General features: G+C 44.1%; 1 protein-coding gene across 4 annotated transcripts in view; it reads right to left on the bottom strand.

The window, feature by feature from the left end:
- Positions 1-16,328, bottom strand: part of APAF1 (apoptotic peptidase activating factor 1) — a 95,289-nt gene that overhangs the window by 35,866 nt on the left and 43,095 nt on the right. For all 4 annotated transcript variants that reach the window (XM_027855779.1, XM_027855780.1, XM_027855777.1 and 1 more), the window contains 2 exons: positions 13,616-13,777; positions 3,566-3,694 (listed from right to left, as the gene is read on the bottom strand). In XM_027855779.1, the coding sequence (XP_027711580.1) occupies positions 3,566-3,694; positions 13,616-13,777 (291 nt within the window). The remainder of the gene's footprint in view (positions 1-3,565; positions 3,695-13,615; positions 13,778-16,328) is intronic.

Below are 16,328 nucleotides of genomic sequence, written 5' to 3' on the forward strand. Positions count from 1 at the left end.
GACAACAATAACAAACGAAGAAAGCAGGGCCAAGATAAGGACGTAAGGCTACCATAAATGCTAGTGACAATGACGACAAGCAAAGCAGGGCCACAGTGGCAGTGGCAGCCACGGCAGGCGCAGGCTGCACAAAGCTAAGCTTGCGTCCTGTCGGGCGCAGACAATTACACTGTGAGCTGAGAATAGGCAGCAATAACAGAACAGTTCTCTAGAGCAGGGCTAAGAGTCCAGCTTCATGGATATAATGTCCTCTCAATGGACTGCAGGCAGCCACTAACCTTGGTACCTGCGTACCTTCTCTCCCAGTTAACCCAGATGGGGTCACAAACAGTTGGACATGACTGAACGACAACAAACATATACCCACACACACACACACTCTATAAACCTTACAGCATTACAAAAATGTGAGCTATTATTGCTATTAAATGGGAAAATTTTTCCAGTTTCCCAAGCCTGAAATATTCTAGTAACTGGAATTTCTTCACTTCAAATTTCCACTCAGTCACAGGAGGCCCTAATTAGAGGGGACCGGGAGGAAAGTGCAGTCATTTCCATCAATAATTTTTTTTAAAACAAAGAGAAGAAAATTCAAATGTCTGAAGGGGAAATTAACAGCATAGTCTTGTCACTTTATTAAATTAATGCACTTTTTAAAAACAAATTGCAGATAATCTAATGGCCTTTTGTCAATCCTCATCCTTTCTGACCTCTCTGCAGCCTCTGACGTTGCTGCCTGCTCTTTCCTCCTGGATTCTCTCATTTCTCTAGGTTTTCACGACATCATTCCTCCTCAGCTCTAGGTGCCGCCATAGTGCATAGAGCCTGGCCTTGGAGTCAGGAACACCTGAGTTCAAATCTGGCCTCAGACACTTACCAGATGTGTGACCCTGGGCAAATCACTTAACAACCTCTGTCAGCCTCAGTTTCTACAACTGTAAAATGGAGATAATAACAGCACCCATTTCATAAGGTTGTTGCAAGGATTAAACGATACATGAATCACTTTGCAAACCTTAAAGTGTTATAGAAATTCCAATTATTGATTAACTATCTGACTGCTCCTTTTCAGTCTCCTGGGCTAGCTCTTCCTCTTTGGCTGTCCCCCAAGGGTCTGCCCCAGGCCTTCTTCTCTCTTCCCTCTACACCACCTTGACGAATGATCTCATCGGCTTCAGTGGGATCGATGATCATTTTGATGTGCTGGTGATTCTCAGTTCTAGTCCAGCCCTAACCTCTTTTCTGCATTCTAGTCTTGAATCACCAATTGCCTAATGGACATCTTATATGTACTGCATATCCTATAGACTTCTCAAAATCAACATTTCTGAAACAGGACTCCCCTGTTGTCCTTCCCCCAAACCCTGCCTTCTTCTCAATGCCCCTGTTATCATTGACAGTAGTCAAGGGTACCACTACCCTCCCAGGCACTCAGGCTGGCCACCTTGGCGGGATCTTGACACTCCTCTCCCATTCATTCCTGTCCTTCCAACCTTCACAACCTCTCTCAAAAACGGCGCCTCCTCTCTGGCGTCACGGCCCCCACCCACCCTGGTGCAGGCCTTCACCCTCTCACACCTAAACTATTGCAATAACATGCTGGTCAGTCAGCCTACTCTGAATCTCCCCAATTCCTCCTCCATTAATCCACAAAGCGATCTTCCTGAAGCAGCAGTCTGATCATGTCACCTCCTGCTCAATAAACCCCCGTAGCTAAGCTATTATCTCCAGAGCAGGGGCTGTTTTTTGCCTTTCTTTGTAACCCCAGTGCTGAACACTGTCTGGCACACAGCAGGTACTTAATAAATGCATGGTGCTGTGACCTGGCTTGATGACCCTCCACCTCCTGACTTTGCACAGTTGTCCTCCCCCCGGAACGCTCTCCCTCCTGGCCTCCACTTCCTTATTTCCCCAGCTTCCTTTAAAGTTTCAATCGAATCTGGTGTTCTATGGGAGGCCTTTCCAGCTCCCGCACTACCACTAGCGCCCTCTTTCTGAGGGCACCTCTCATTTACACCACGCGGAAGTACAATTTGTTGCATGCTGTCTCCCCCTTAGAATGTGAGCTTCTTGAGGACGGGGAAAGGGCGGTTGATTTTCTTTGTATCTCCAATACTTAGCACAGTGGCTGGCCATAGTAAGCATTTAACAGACACTTGCTCAGTAACTGAAGCTCATGGTTTCCTACAGAATCTCCTTTTGGGGCAGTGAGGTGGCATAGTGGATAGAGCCCCGGCCCTGAAGTCAGGAGGACCTCAGTTCAAATCCGGCCTCAGACCAAACACTTGACACTTACTAGCTGTGTGACCCTGGGCAAGTCACTTAACCCCAATTGCCTAAAAAAAAAAAAAATAATCCTCCTATTTTTGTCTGTTACATTCCTACATCATCCCCTTCATACGCCGTAGTATTTGTATCTGCAGATGACTGGCAGGGGCAAGAGAAAAGAAAAAAATCCTGGGCAGTCTTTGGGCTGTGACAATGGCAAGAAATTCATTCTCGTTTTAAGGAAGGAGCAGAACAGCTCAGCGGGCAGGTCTGGCCACAAGGCAGCTCGAGCTTGGGGCCCTGCCAGGCACTCTTCCAGGCGCAGCCCTCGGGAGGCACAAAGCCCAGAAACAGACGCCATGGCCCCTCTCCTCTGCCTGCTCCCATTCTGGTGCTTTGCCTTGCCTGCCCCTCTCGACCACCCGGGAAATCTGAACGGGCCTCATGAGTCTTCTCTTCTCTCCTTTAAGCCCCGACCTAGGCTTACATTATTTAACCAAAACTATGCTTTGTTCTATGGAGGCAGAGCCCTTCTCCCCATAAGGCTGGACTTGAAGTTTTAAGTCTTCCTTGAAGTAACCCAACAGGCCTTGCATTTCAAGAGACGACCACCACCAGGCTTTAACTGTGGACAAAAACCAACCTCTCCACTTCCTCTCAAGCACATGGAGGGCCACTAAGAACTTACGACTCCTTTTATACAGTCAAGAGAAGTCCACGAAGTGCCTGCTGTGTGCTGACGATTGGACTAGGTCCAGGAGATACAGAGACAAAAGTGAAAACCGGTCTCCACCCTCACAAAGTTTGTATTCTACAAAAGGGCTTGGAGGTCTTTGGTGAGGGAAGGAGAGGACCACCCGTATCTCTTATTCCCCTCACCCAGAAGGAAAATGAAAAATGTCTGAAAGAGAGATTGCTTCCAGGTGCAACGTGGCTGCAAGTTTCCATAACTGATTTTGGCCCTTCAGTTCCCACAGGCCCTTCACGTTCTCCTCCGAAGGGTTGGGCACAGATTCTCAGTCAGGGGTCAAACCTTCCCATCCAGAGGCAGCGTGGGTACAGTGTATAAAGTGCTAGGCCTGGAGTCAGAAGGATTTGAATTCAAATCTCCCCTCAGACATATATCGGTGTGACCCTACGCAAGTCACTTAACTTCTCTCAGACTCAACTTCCTCATCTAAAAAGTGAGGGATGAGGACTCAGTGACCTCTCAGGTCCAGTTATAAAACTATGACCCTGTCATCCATCCAGCCTGAGGGAAGAAGGCTCAACAAACTCAGTGGAATTGACAACTCACCTCCACACAGTAGTGGGACAGAGCTACCACAGCGAGATGACTCTTGGGAAAGAAATCACAGTACCGGATGGTGCTGCTGTGACCAGTGTGGATTTCTCTTACCAGGCTCTTGCTACAGACATCAAAAACCTGCAAATAAATGGCAAAGCAAGATTCATGCAGGGGTTGCGATTATGTTCAAGCAAAAGCCAACACAAAATGAGAACTGATCATTTGCATTCGTTTCAAATACAGAAAGGGAGATACCACACAGCCAAAATGCCACCTTGTACATATGGACCATCTCCCTGACTTTGCCCAGGCTGGTCCTCTCATCCTTCAAGCCTCAGCTCCGGCCCTGCCCCCATGGAAAGAGGTCTTCCCAACTACCTCAGACACTAGGCCTCTCTCCTGTCCCCTCCCTAAAATTACTTGTGTAAAGATTGTATATTTACTTCCCTGTGGACATAACACAGCGTTTCCCTCCTGTAGAATGCAAGCTCTTTGAAGGCATGGGCTGTTTTACATTTGCCTTTGTATCCCCAGTGCCTGGAACATGGTAGGTGCTTAATAAATGCTTATTGGTTAAGTGATATCCCCAGTGCCTAGCAGTGCCTAACACACAACAGGCATTTAATAAATGCTTGCTTAATTGAAGTGTCCACAATTATCATTATTAAAACTACTGACCACTATATTTAAAAGGAATTAATTCCTTTACTCATTCAACAAGCATTTATTATGTGCCTACTATACTAAGCACTGGGAATACAAAAACAAAAATGCTTCCAGCATAAAAAATAAAAGTTTCTGTTTGACATTCAAAGCCCTTCCTAACCCAGCTCCCTCCCACCTTTCCAGTCCTTACACCTCACTCCCCAGTACACGCTCTTTGATTCAGTGACATTAACCTCCTGGCCATACCACAAATAACCCTCCATCTTTCAGTTCCATGCTGTCTCCCATGCCTGGAAAGCTCTCCCTCCTCTGCTCCTACTGACTTCTCTGGCTTCCTTTAAATTCCAACTAAAATCTCATCTTCTACAGGGAGCCTTCCCCAACGCCTCTTAATTCCAGTGCCTTCCCTCTGTTAATTATTTCCTATTTATGCTGGATCGCTGCCTTGTCATGGCAGAGGGGCTTACATAGCTCAATGAAACTATGATAAGCTGTGCAGGGTTATCAAAGATGTTCACATCACAGTGAAAAGTCTGACAAAAGGTGATCCACTTGAGAAGGAAATGGCAAACCACTCTGGTATTTCTGCCAAGAAAACTCCACAGAAAGTACTAAAATGATAAAGGAGATGACACCAGAAGACGAGCCCCTCAGGTCAGAAGGTGTCCAACACGCTACTGGGGAAGAGCAGAAGAAACCACAAGTAGGCCCAGTACTAATGAAGTGGCTGGGCCAAAGCTGAAAGGAAGCTCAGCTGTGGATCCATCTGGTGACAAAAGTAAAGTCCAATGCTGTGATGATCAGTAGCGCATAAGAACCTGGAGCTTAAGGTCTATGAACCAAGGTAAACTGCACGTGGTCAGACTGGAGGTGGGAAGACGGACATCTTGGGTGTCAGTGAACTTAAAATGGACAGGAGTGGATGAATTTAATTCAGGTAATCACTACATATACTACGGTCGGAAAGAATCCCTTAGAAGAAATGGAGCACCCCTCAGTCAATAAAAGGGTGAGAAAAGCAGTACTGGAGCATAACCTCAAAAATGACCTAATGATACCTGTTTGAATGCAAGGCAAATCAGTCAACACCACAGTTATACAAGTCTATGCTCCAACCACTGAGGCTGAAGAGGCCAAAGTTAATCGGGTCTATGAAGACCTGCGACATCTTCTAGAAATGACACCAAAAGAAGACGTCACCTTCATCACAGAGGACTGGAACATTAAAATAAGAAATCAAAAGATAACTGGAGTAACAGGGAAGTGTGGTGTTGGAGTGCAAAATGAAGCAGGGCAGAGGCTAACAAAGTTTGGTCAAGATAACTCTCTGCTCATAGCAAACATTCTTTTTCAATAACCCTAAAGATAACTCTACACATGGACATCAGCAGACAGTCAATACCGAAATCAGACTGATTGTATATTTTGAGCCAAAGGTAGAGAAGCTCTATACAGTCAGTTAAAACAAGACCTGGTGCTGACTGTGGCTCAGATCATAAGCTTCTTATTGCAAAAGTCAGATTTAAATCGAAGAAAGTAGGGAAAATCACCAGATCTATAGGTATGATCTAAATGACATTCCTTATGAACATAAAGTAGAGGTGATGAAAAGATTTAAGAGATTAGATCTGAAGGACTACAGACAAAGGTTTGCAATACTGTAGAGAAGGAAGCAACAAAAAACATTCCAAAGAAAAAGAAGAGCAGGAAAGCAAAATGGTTGTCTTACAAATAGCTGAGAAAAGAAGGAAAGGAAGGGAAAGGGAAAGGAGAAAGGGAAACATACACCCAACTGAATACAGAATTCCAGAAAATAACAAGAAGAGATAAAAAGGTTTTCTGAAATGAGCAATGCAAAGAAATAGAAGAAAACAACAGAATGAGAAAGACAAGAGATCTCTTCAAGAAAATTAGAGCTATCAAGGGAATGTTTCATGCAAAAATGGGCACAATAAGAGACAAGATCATAGGGACTTGACAGAAGGAGATGAGATTAAGAAGAGGTAGCAAGAAAATACAGAAGAATTATACAGGAAAGATCTTAACTTCATTAATAACCATAACAGTGTGGTTACTGACCTGCAGCCAGACATCCTGGAGAGTGAAGTCAAGTGGGCCGTAGGAGGCACTACTAATAATAAAGCTAGTGGAGGAGGTGGAATTCCAGATGAGGAATTTAAATCCAAAAAGCGAATGCTGTTAAACTGCTACACTCAATATGCCAGCAAATTTAGAAAACTCAACAGTGGCCATTTTTTTAAATTAGTTCTGAGTTTATGTACTTAACAGCAGAATATGTATACTCAATTTTAAAAAATCTTACACAAAATGGTCAATTAGTCTTATAGATTGGAAAAGATCAGTTTTACATCCCAGTCCTAAAGAAGGGCAATGCTGAAGAATGTTCAAGTTATCACAGGCTAGCAAGGTTATATTTAAGATTCTGCAAGCTAGGCTTCAGTAACAAGTGACCTGAGAATTACCAGAAGGGCAGGGTGGTCTGTGAAGAAGCAGAGGAACTAGAGACCAAATTGCCAGCATATGCTGGATTATGGAGAAAGCAAGGGCATTCCAGAAAAACTTCTGCTCCATTCACTACACTAAAGCTTTTGACTGTGTGGATCACAATAAAATGTGGCAAGTCCTCAAAGACCTGGGAGTACCACATCATCTTACTTGTCTCCTGAGGAACCAGTATGTGGGTCAAGAAGCAAGAGTTAGAACCAACCACGGAACAACTGATTAGTTTAAGATTGGAAAAGGAGGATGACAAGGCTGTATATTATCACCTTATTTAACTCATGTGCAGAGTAAATCACACAAAATGCCAGGCTGCATGAATCAAAGCAGGAATTAAGGTTGTCAGGAGAAATATAAACAATCTCAGATATGTAGGTACCACTCCGATAGCAGAAAAGTGAAGAGGAATTAGAAAGCCCCTTGATAAGAGTAAAAGAGGAGGGTGTAAAAGCAGGCTTGAAGCTTAACATCCAAAAAATTAAGATCTTGGTGACTGATCCCGTTACTTCCTGGCAAACAGGGAGGGAGAAGAAAAGGAAGCAGTGTCAGATTTTATATTCCTGGGCTCAAAGATCACTGCAGATGACAACTGCAGTCATGAAATTAAAAGAAACTTGCTCCTTGGAAGGAAAGCTATGGCAAATCTGGACAGCATACTAAAAAGTAGAGACATCACCTTGCCGACAAAGGTTTGTATAGTCAAAGCTACGGTTTTTCCAATAGCAATGTATGGTTGAGAGAGTTAGACCATAAGGAAAGCCGAGTGCCACAGAATCACCACTTTCGAATTCTGGTGCTGGAGAAGACTTTTGAGAGTTGCTTGGAGAGCAAAGAGATCAAATCAGACAATACTTAAAGAAATTAACTCAGGCTCTTCAGTGGAAGGTCCAATACTGAAGCTCAAGTTTAAATACTTTGGCCACAAAATGAGAAGATCAGGCTCATTGGAAAAGACCCTAACGTTAGGAAAGATTGAAGGCAAAAGGAAAAGGGAACAGCAGAGGATGAGATGGATAGACAGTATCATGGAAACAACGAACTTGGACAGCCTGGACATGAATTTGGACAGACTTCAAGAGACTGGAGGACAGAAGGGCCTGGCATGCTGTGGTCCGTGGCATCACGGAGTCAGAGAAAATTGAATGACTGAACACCAACACTGATCCTCTACATAGCTTGCTCTGTATATATTTGTTTACATGATGCACCTCCACGAGATTTTAGGTTCCTATAGGCAAGGACTGTCATTTGTCCTTTTCTGGATCCCCAGGACTTAGCACAATGCCTGGATGGCACATTTTGTTGTTGTTCAGTCACTTTCAGCCATGTCTGACCCCCATGACCCCCTTCAGAGTTTTCTTGGCAAAGAAACTGGAGGGCACATAGCAGGTGCTTAATAATATGATTGATTGACTAACTGAAACAGATTGAAACAGACCAAATGAAACCTCAAGAAGCTTCTATTCTACCGGAGAAGAGAGAGCATTCAGAAATAACACATACACAGAAAAGTAAGTCCAAACAATACACAAAGCCGTTACCAAGTAACTTCTAGAGCACAGGACACTAGTACCTGGGGAGATCAGGACAGGCTTCCTGTAGGAGGCTGTGCCAGAGTGGGCTTGCAGGCATCTAGGGAGTCTATGAAGTATTTTAACACTGGCTGAACCACCCACCTTCAGGCAAATGCACAGTCCTTTCAATAATCCTAAACTACTCTTTGTAGCCCATTTCTTTAATATGCCTCCACTCTCTGACTTCAAAGCACAGACCATGAATTTGGAAAAATTTAAATCATGAGTAACTTAAAGGATGAAAGAAAGATGCAAGGTGAATCCTTAGCAGTTTGCTGCCATGAAGGTCCCCCAAGAAGTGGTGAGAAAGACATCATCTGACCACAGTAATGTAAAAGGGAATAATATCAAAAGAATTCAAAAACCTGAACAATAAGGTGAGGAACTGTGACTTCAGGGCACAGACAGTGAAGCCTGCTTCCTACCTCTCAGCCAGAGGTGGGGGACTGCAGGTGACAAATGAGGTATACATTCTCAAATATGGCCAAGGCGTCTGTCTTGTTTGAGTGTAGCTCTTTGTTTTGAGAGAAAATTCTTTTGTGAGTAAGCAGTGACAGGAAGGCAACTGTGCTGTTTTTTAAAAAGAGAATCAACAACTTTTTAAAAGGGGGTGAGATAAGACAAAATCCCATTAAGGACACATGGCCAGAAGAGCATGGTCATGAATTGTGAAGGAGGAAACCAGAAAGAGGCAGTCCAAGGTGTCCACTAGCACTTCTGAGATATTACAAAACCAGAGGAAGGCCTCTAGGGAGTCAAATGGAGCCTCCATAAGGGATCTGTGCAGAGCTCCAGACAAAGATCAAATGGGATGAGAACGTCTGAAGAGGCTGCAATCCACACTGGGGGACAGCATGATCCCAGGCAATCAATGAGAGTCTGCTATGTGCCGATTTATCCCAAAGACAAAAAGTGTCACAGTGAGTGAAGACTTCTGCAATGATAGTAAGCAAAAACTTGCAAAAAAACAATTAATTCAATCATTTTTAATTTGTTGCTAAAGCAAAGAAATGACTTCAGTGTGACCAAGACATTTCCCCATGGGAAAACTGAAAAACAAACTATTTTTGACTTATTCACACTTCCTTTCACTGTCTAAGAAGTTTTTAAACCACTGAATATATTCTTCCAGAACTCTTTTTTTAAAGCAGTAAAAATACTTTATACCAATTTTCACCCGATGGCAACTTAGGACTGAACTGCAATCCTCAGGGGGAAAGAAATTCAGGCCCATATTGGTAACTGGGAGCCACAACATTGTTATATGCCTGAGAGCATCCCAGTTATTTATCTATTCCTACAAAAGGAGAGAGGTAATGAATGTATCCCTGAGATAGGAGGCAGATCCTGCAAAGACCAGACAATACCATAAAGAAGCTGCCTGAAGGATCGTGGGAGTTGAAATATTTTCAAGAATGGGTGATTCCTGAAAATTACCTTCTGAAAATGAGAACAGTTGGTGAGAGGTGACCCGGGGCAGTCGTCCCCATTACCTGGGCAGTAAGGAAAAGGCCTAACATTAGGAGCAGGATGACAGCCCAGAGGGTCATGATAAAGGAGGCAAGTGCAGAAAAGAGGAATAAAGGAAGGAAAGGTCAAGCAAACAAGAGAAAATCAGAGTTCCCGTGGTGCTGAGGGCAACCCTAGCAAAGGATCTGAAAATGAGGACTAATTTCCTTTCATTTGTTCATTCACTCAATAGTTTTGATTTAACATGAAAAATGAGGCACAAGGATTTCAGAAGCAGGGAAGGCGGTTTATGTTGAACAATAGATGGTATATTTCTATTACACTTCAAAGTCTGCAAAGCCTTTTGCCTATACTATTTCATTTGATGCTCACAACCACCTGTGAGACAGCTACCACAGGCACTATTATCCCCATTTTACAAATGAGAAAACGAGGCCAAGAGAAGTTACTTGCCCAGAATCACACAGCTGTTCTCCTGGATATATCATTTAACATCAATCGACAAATTTTGTGAAGAACTGCTTGTATATACATACGTACACACACACAAAGAGGAAAGCTCCTTCCCAGGTTCTCCTCCTTAGAGGATCGCTTTGTCTAGGGGCCCTGCTCCAACCACACCCGTGCTGTTCTATGTCTACATCAACGAATCACCCTTCTGCGTATGGCTGTGTACGTGGTTCCGTGACCACCCTTCAGGTTCGAAGGGTCCCAGATCTGGACCTGGAAGGGACCCAAAGGTCCAGCAAGTCCAGTTCCCTGGTTTTACAGAGGATAAAGCTGGGACCCTGAGAAGTCACAGGACCCAGGATCTAAAATTAGAGATGCAGAGCGGGAAGAAACCTTAAAGGTCATCTAGTCAAAGACGCTCTTTATACATTTCCGTCAGTCATTTTAGGTGGCGCAGCGAATTGAGTTTAAGACCTGGAGCCAGGAATACCTGGCCTCAGACACTTACCAGCACGTGACCCTGGGCAAGTCACTGAACCTGTTTGCCTCAGTGTGTTCAACTGTGAAATAGGGATATTAACAGCCCCAGAGTTGGTTTAAGGATTCAAAAGATATAATATTCATAAAGCACTCAACACAGTACTTGGCACACAGTAGGTACTTAATAAATACTTGATTTTACATTTCCCTTTAATTGCTACTACAGAGACAGTGTCGCCCAGGGGACAGGGGATCGGATTGAGGCTTGAGAGCCCCCCATTCTAATTCTGAGTCTGCTACTTACCAGGCAGCCAAGGATGTGTCAGCATGCAGCCTCAGAGAAGCCTTTCAATGAACCTGCTTCCACATCTGTAAAATTACCACCACCTGTCCTGCCTCTCACACTGTTAGTTGTATCCAGTAAGGTAATGGGTATGAAAGCTCTCTGAACAGTAAAAACGCCACACATGTATAAGATCAAAGGCTGCTAGCACAGTGTGGAGAGGGAGCATGAGAGCTGGGTCATAGGTTCAAATCCCACCTCAGATCTTAAGTGTGAAACCCTGGGCAAGTCACCTGCCCTCTAACTGCCCCAGGGAAACTCTCTAGGGCAGGGTTACAGAAGACTGGGTGGAGTTTTCACACTGAGTATTCCCCACACTAATCGAAGACATTGCTACATCATCAAGAGTTCTTAACATTTTTTGTATCTGCCCCTGTTCGGCAGTCAGTCTGGGGAAGCCTATAGACCCCTTCTCAGAATTCTGTTTTTAAATGCATAAATAAAAAGCAGAGTATTACAAAGAAATCCAATTATATCAAAATACAGTTACAAAAATGTTTTTAAAAACAAGTTCACGCTGATCCAATCATTCTGGAGAGCAATTTGGAACCATGCCCAAAAGGCACCCAAACTGTGCATACCCTTTGATCCAGCAATACCACTACTAGGGCTGTATCCCAAAGAGATCGTAAAAATGGGGAAAGGACCTGCACGTACAAAAATATTTATAGCAGCCTTTTTATGGTAGCAAAGAACTGCAAATTGAGGGGATGCCCATCAATTGGGGAATGGCTGAATAAGTTGTGGTAAATAAACATAATGAAATATTGTTGTTTCTTAAGAAACAATGAGCAGGTGAACTTCAGAAAAACCTGGAAAGACTTACATGAACTAATGCTGAGTGAAGTAAACAGAACCAGAAGAATATTGTACACTCCTATAATAGAACATTGTGCAATGATCAACTGTGACTGACTTAGCTTTTCTCAGCAATACAATGGTCCAGGACAATTCCAAAAGACTCAGGACGGAAAAAGCTATCCACATCCACAGAAAGAACTATGGTGTCTGAATGCAGATCAAAGCATACTAGTTTCTCTTCTTTTTCGTGTTTTTTCTTTCTCATGGTTTTTCCTTTCTGTTCTGATTCTTCTTTCACAACATGACTAATGTGGAAATATGTTTAATATGACTGTATATGTATAGCCAAATCAGATTGCTTGCCAGCCTGGGGAGCGGAGAGGGGATGTAGGAGGGGAGAAAAAATGTGGAACCCAAAATCTTATAAAAGTGAATGCTGAAAACTATCTCTACATGTAATTGGAAAAAATAAAATCCTACTAAGTAGGGGAAAAAAGTTTGCGGATCCCAAGTTAAAAGCCCCTGAATGACACAAAGAGGCAGGATCTTCCTTGCCCTATAGCAGGCCTGCACAACCCGTGGCATGCCAAAGGATTCCAGGCAGCTGGCAAAAAATGTAGAAGAAAACATCTTTTGCATGTAGAGGAAATCCTGGCGTGCCACAGGCGGCCCGCCCTGTAGCTTCCTATAGTATAATATCACCCACTGTTACTGACAACAACGTCAGAGACAACGTGGAAGAGCAAGGAGCCAGTTTTTGAGAGACACTGAATAAAGAACCAGCCTCACAGCCAGAAGTCCCAGGTTCAAGTCCTGCCTTGGCATCTTCTGGCTGTGTGACCCGGGCCAACTCCATTAAGCTCTAAGTGACCCAGGCCGCTCTCTAAGTTGTAGCAAAGTTGCTGACCCACGGTGGGGGAGGGCGCTTCCTGGAAAATCCCAGTTACAGGACCATCCTGACCCTAACATCACAGGTGACATGTACAAAGGAATTTATCATCGTGTTCAGGACCACCTTCCGAGGTCTTATTACTCCCATTTTAGAGATGAAAAAACTGAGGTTCACAGAGCCCAAACTAGTTGCCTACAGTCACAGAAGTAATGCCAAGACCAGGATTTGAACCCAGATCCCTCTGACTTCAAACCCACTATGTTCTTTCTACTTTATGCCACAGCCACCCCCTTTTTTCACTTCACATTCTCTCCCAAACTTACTCAGTCTTCAGTGAACATTAAGAATTTCATGTAGTCACAGAATCACATTAGGGCTGGAAGGAACCTCTAGCAATAATAATGATGACGATGATGATAGCATTCATATAGCGCTTTAAGGTTTGCAAAGCACTTTACAAATATTATTTCATTTGATTCTCACAACAACCCTGGAGGCATATGCTATTATCATCCCCATTTGACAGAAAAGGAAACTAAGGCACAGACAGGCTTAGTCATATGCCCTACGTTACAGTGGCTGGGAACATATGAGGCCAGATTTGAACTCAAGTCTTCCTGACTCAAGGCCCAGTGCTCTATCCACTGAACCACCTAGCTGCTTATATAATCTCATCATCTCAGGAAACTGAGGCCCAGGATGAGTGACTTGGCCAGTATCACACAACTACTTTTCCTTACTTAACTGTGTCCAAGAATATCTATGCTGCACATACTCTGGAATAAAGAAAAGCCACCCACATCTACCTTTCAACAATGAGAAGGAAAACATTCCTACTCATGACGTTACATGTCCACACATACCAAGAGCCTGTTGATGGCAGCTGCCATCACTCGTGTCCCATCGCTGGACCAGGAGCAACATTTCACCATCAGGTCCACGTCTTCCTGAAGCCCGTCAGAACTCAGGAAGTGCTGCTGGACATCAATGGTGCTCCATTCATTGGCCGAACTCACCTCCCAAAGCTGCAATTTAAAAACAGGAACAAATCAAATTTCTAACAACTGAACCTCACACAACCATGATCCCTAAGGAATTTTTTTTCTAGGTGAAGCACTACTTTTTATTAGATTTTTCATTAAAGTTTCCATTTTCTATCTTTTCTGAAAGTAAAACCGTAGAAGCAAGGTCAACAACGGGAAATGCATCAACACAGGAGGGGAAGTGGGGCTGGACTCGCCAGCACCTTCTCTGAACGTGAGAGTCTTAGAGAGCTGCCTAGGGCACTAACAGGGCCAGTGACTTGCCCAGGGACACGATGCCCATGCTCTATGTCAAAGGCGAGCCTTAATCCCAGCTCTCCCGGCTTCCAGGCTGAATCTCTATTCGCCAGACTTTCCTGCCTCTCAACAAGCAGGATGTAAATGTAAATAACGGGGCATCGAGGTGGCACTGTAGTGCACAAAGTGCTAGGCCTGGAGTGAGGAAGATCTGAATTCAAATCTGACCTCAGACACTTACTAGCTGTATGACCCTGGGCAAGTCACTTAACCCTGTTTGTCTCAGTTTCTCATCTGTAAAATGAGATGGAGAAATGACAAACCACTCCAGTGTCCTTGCCAAGAAAACCCCATATGGAGTCATGAAGAGTCAGACACAACTAAAAAATGACTGAACAATAAAATATAAATAAAATGTCCAGATAATCATGTGGATTTTTAAAAGTACAAATCCACCCATCACTTACTTGCAGTAGAACAAGTTAAAGCTCAGGTGGTGACAGCGAGGACTTTTGGGGGGTCCAGATACATAATTTAATTGGCCTGGTATGTTTCAATCTTTGCATTGCACTGTCAGCATCTCAGACAGTGCCTAGCACAATGCACAGCCTTGATTGCTTAATGATCCGAGAACATAACAAAACAAGCAATAAGGGGATATGGTGTGCAAAAGAGAAAAGCGAGTGATGGAGAGTGGGGTGGATGAGGAGAGATCAACGGAGCTGATTCTGGAGCACTAAGCTAGAGAACCCAAGAACTCCTGAGCTGTGGCAGCTGGAGTACAAGACAGCCAAGGTTTTCTCCTTCCTACTCTGACATTACTAAGGAAATCTGTTTCTTGAATAACCCGGTAGTAAACAGGATGTCAGACTAAGAATCAGGGAGACCTGGGTTCACATCCAGCCTCAGATACTTCCAGCCATGTGACACTGGACAACTGTGCCTCAGTTTCTTCTTGGGCTCGATGGCCTTTACAATCTATGATCTTAGACAAATCACTTAACCTTTCTGGGCCTGTTTCCTCATCTGTAAAATGGGCCCAGCAACACCCATAATATCTACTTTACCTCGCAAACTCTAAAGAGCTCCATAAATGTCAGTTACTATTTTTCAGCCGGTACCATGCCAGCTTCTGAAGAACGGTGCTTCCTGGAGGTGAGCGAAGGCTGCCCTGATCCAAAGGTTGGACCCTAAGGTTGGATGCTGAGGAATCTGGACTGCCACGGAGACCCTGGGGGATCCTCCCCCCAGGGCCACACACTCATTTCGATGGGCACGGTTTGGAACATCTCAGATGTATGGACAGACACTGATGCACACACCTTTCGGGATAGCCAAGGACAAAGCTAACTCTCCCCTGCTACCCTTGCAATAAGAAAAAAGGGAGCTCCAAAGGAGCTCAGCGGCCAGTGAAGAGAAGGTCCTCGCCGCTTAAGTGACTAGGGAGAAAGATGAGACTTGGTCTTGTGACTCCTGCAAAGAGAAAGCCCAGGAGCGCTGTCTGGAAGCAGAAAGCCAGGATGTAGGCTTCGTGTCAGGACGGTGCAGCCCAGAAAGTGGAATGGGCTGATGGAGAGGCCATCCAGCGGAGGCCGGATGGATGACCAGACGTTATAGAGAAGGCTCTGGGTCAGACGCATCCTTCACTAAGTGAGGCCTGAGGCCCCTGCCAGCTCGGACGTTCTGTAATTTCTAACATTGGAATGGCTGCACACGACTTCTCTTGTGGGCCCACCATCAATGATGCCTCCAACTTTCCTATCAGTTCTAAGTCCATGATTCTCAATACTCTTCGCCTTACCACAGGATCTACCTAACATACTTCAACAATGCTTGACACATCTTAATTGTTTGGAGGAGAACTGGCAGCGGGGGGTGGGCGGTGTTATTAGTCAAAGGTTTCAGAGGACTCTGCAAATGTTATCAGACATCATTTTATAAAGGACATCTACACAGAGAAACCCCAGCAGCAGTGCCTGGCGCAGCCTATGGGCCCTTTCCCAGAATGTTTTTAAATGCACAAAATAACATACATAGGATGACAAAGAAAATCAACTGTCCTCAAGTGCAGTTATCAGAATATTTTAAAAAAACAAGTTCAGAGACTCCAGGTGAAAACCCTGATCTAATCAAACTGAATCATTTTACAAATGATGAACCTAGGGGAAGGCAGGTGAGAGGATATCAGATGGATGGATGGATGGATGGATGGATAGATGGATGAATAGATAGACAGACTGATAGGTAGGTAGATAGATAGATAGATAGATAGATAGATAGATAGATAGATAGATAG

Source organism: Vombatus ursinus, unplaced genomic scaffold, assembly GCF_900497805.2.
Source record: "Vombatus ursinus unplaced genomic scaffold, bare-nosed wombat genome assembly UNPS02011334.1, whole genome shotgun sequence".
Taxonomy (NCBI): Eukaryota; Metazoa; Chordata; class Mammalia; order Diprotodontia; family Vombatidae; genus Vombatus; species Vombatus ursinus.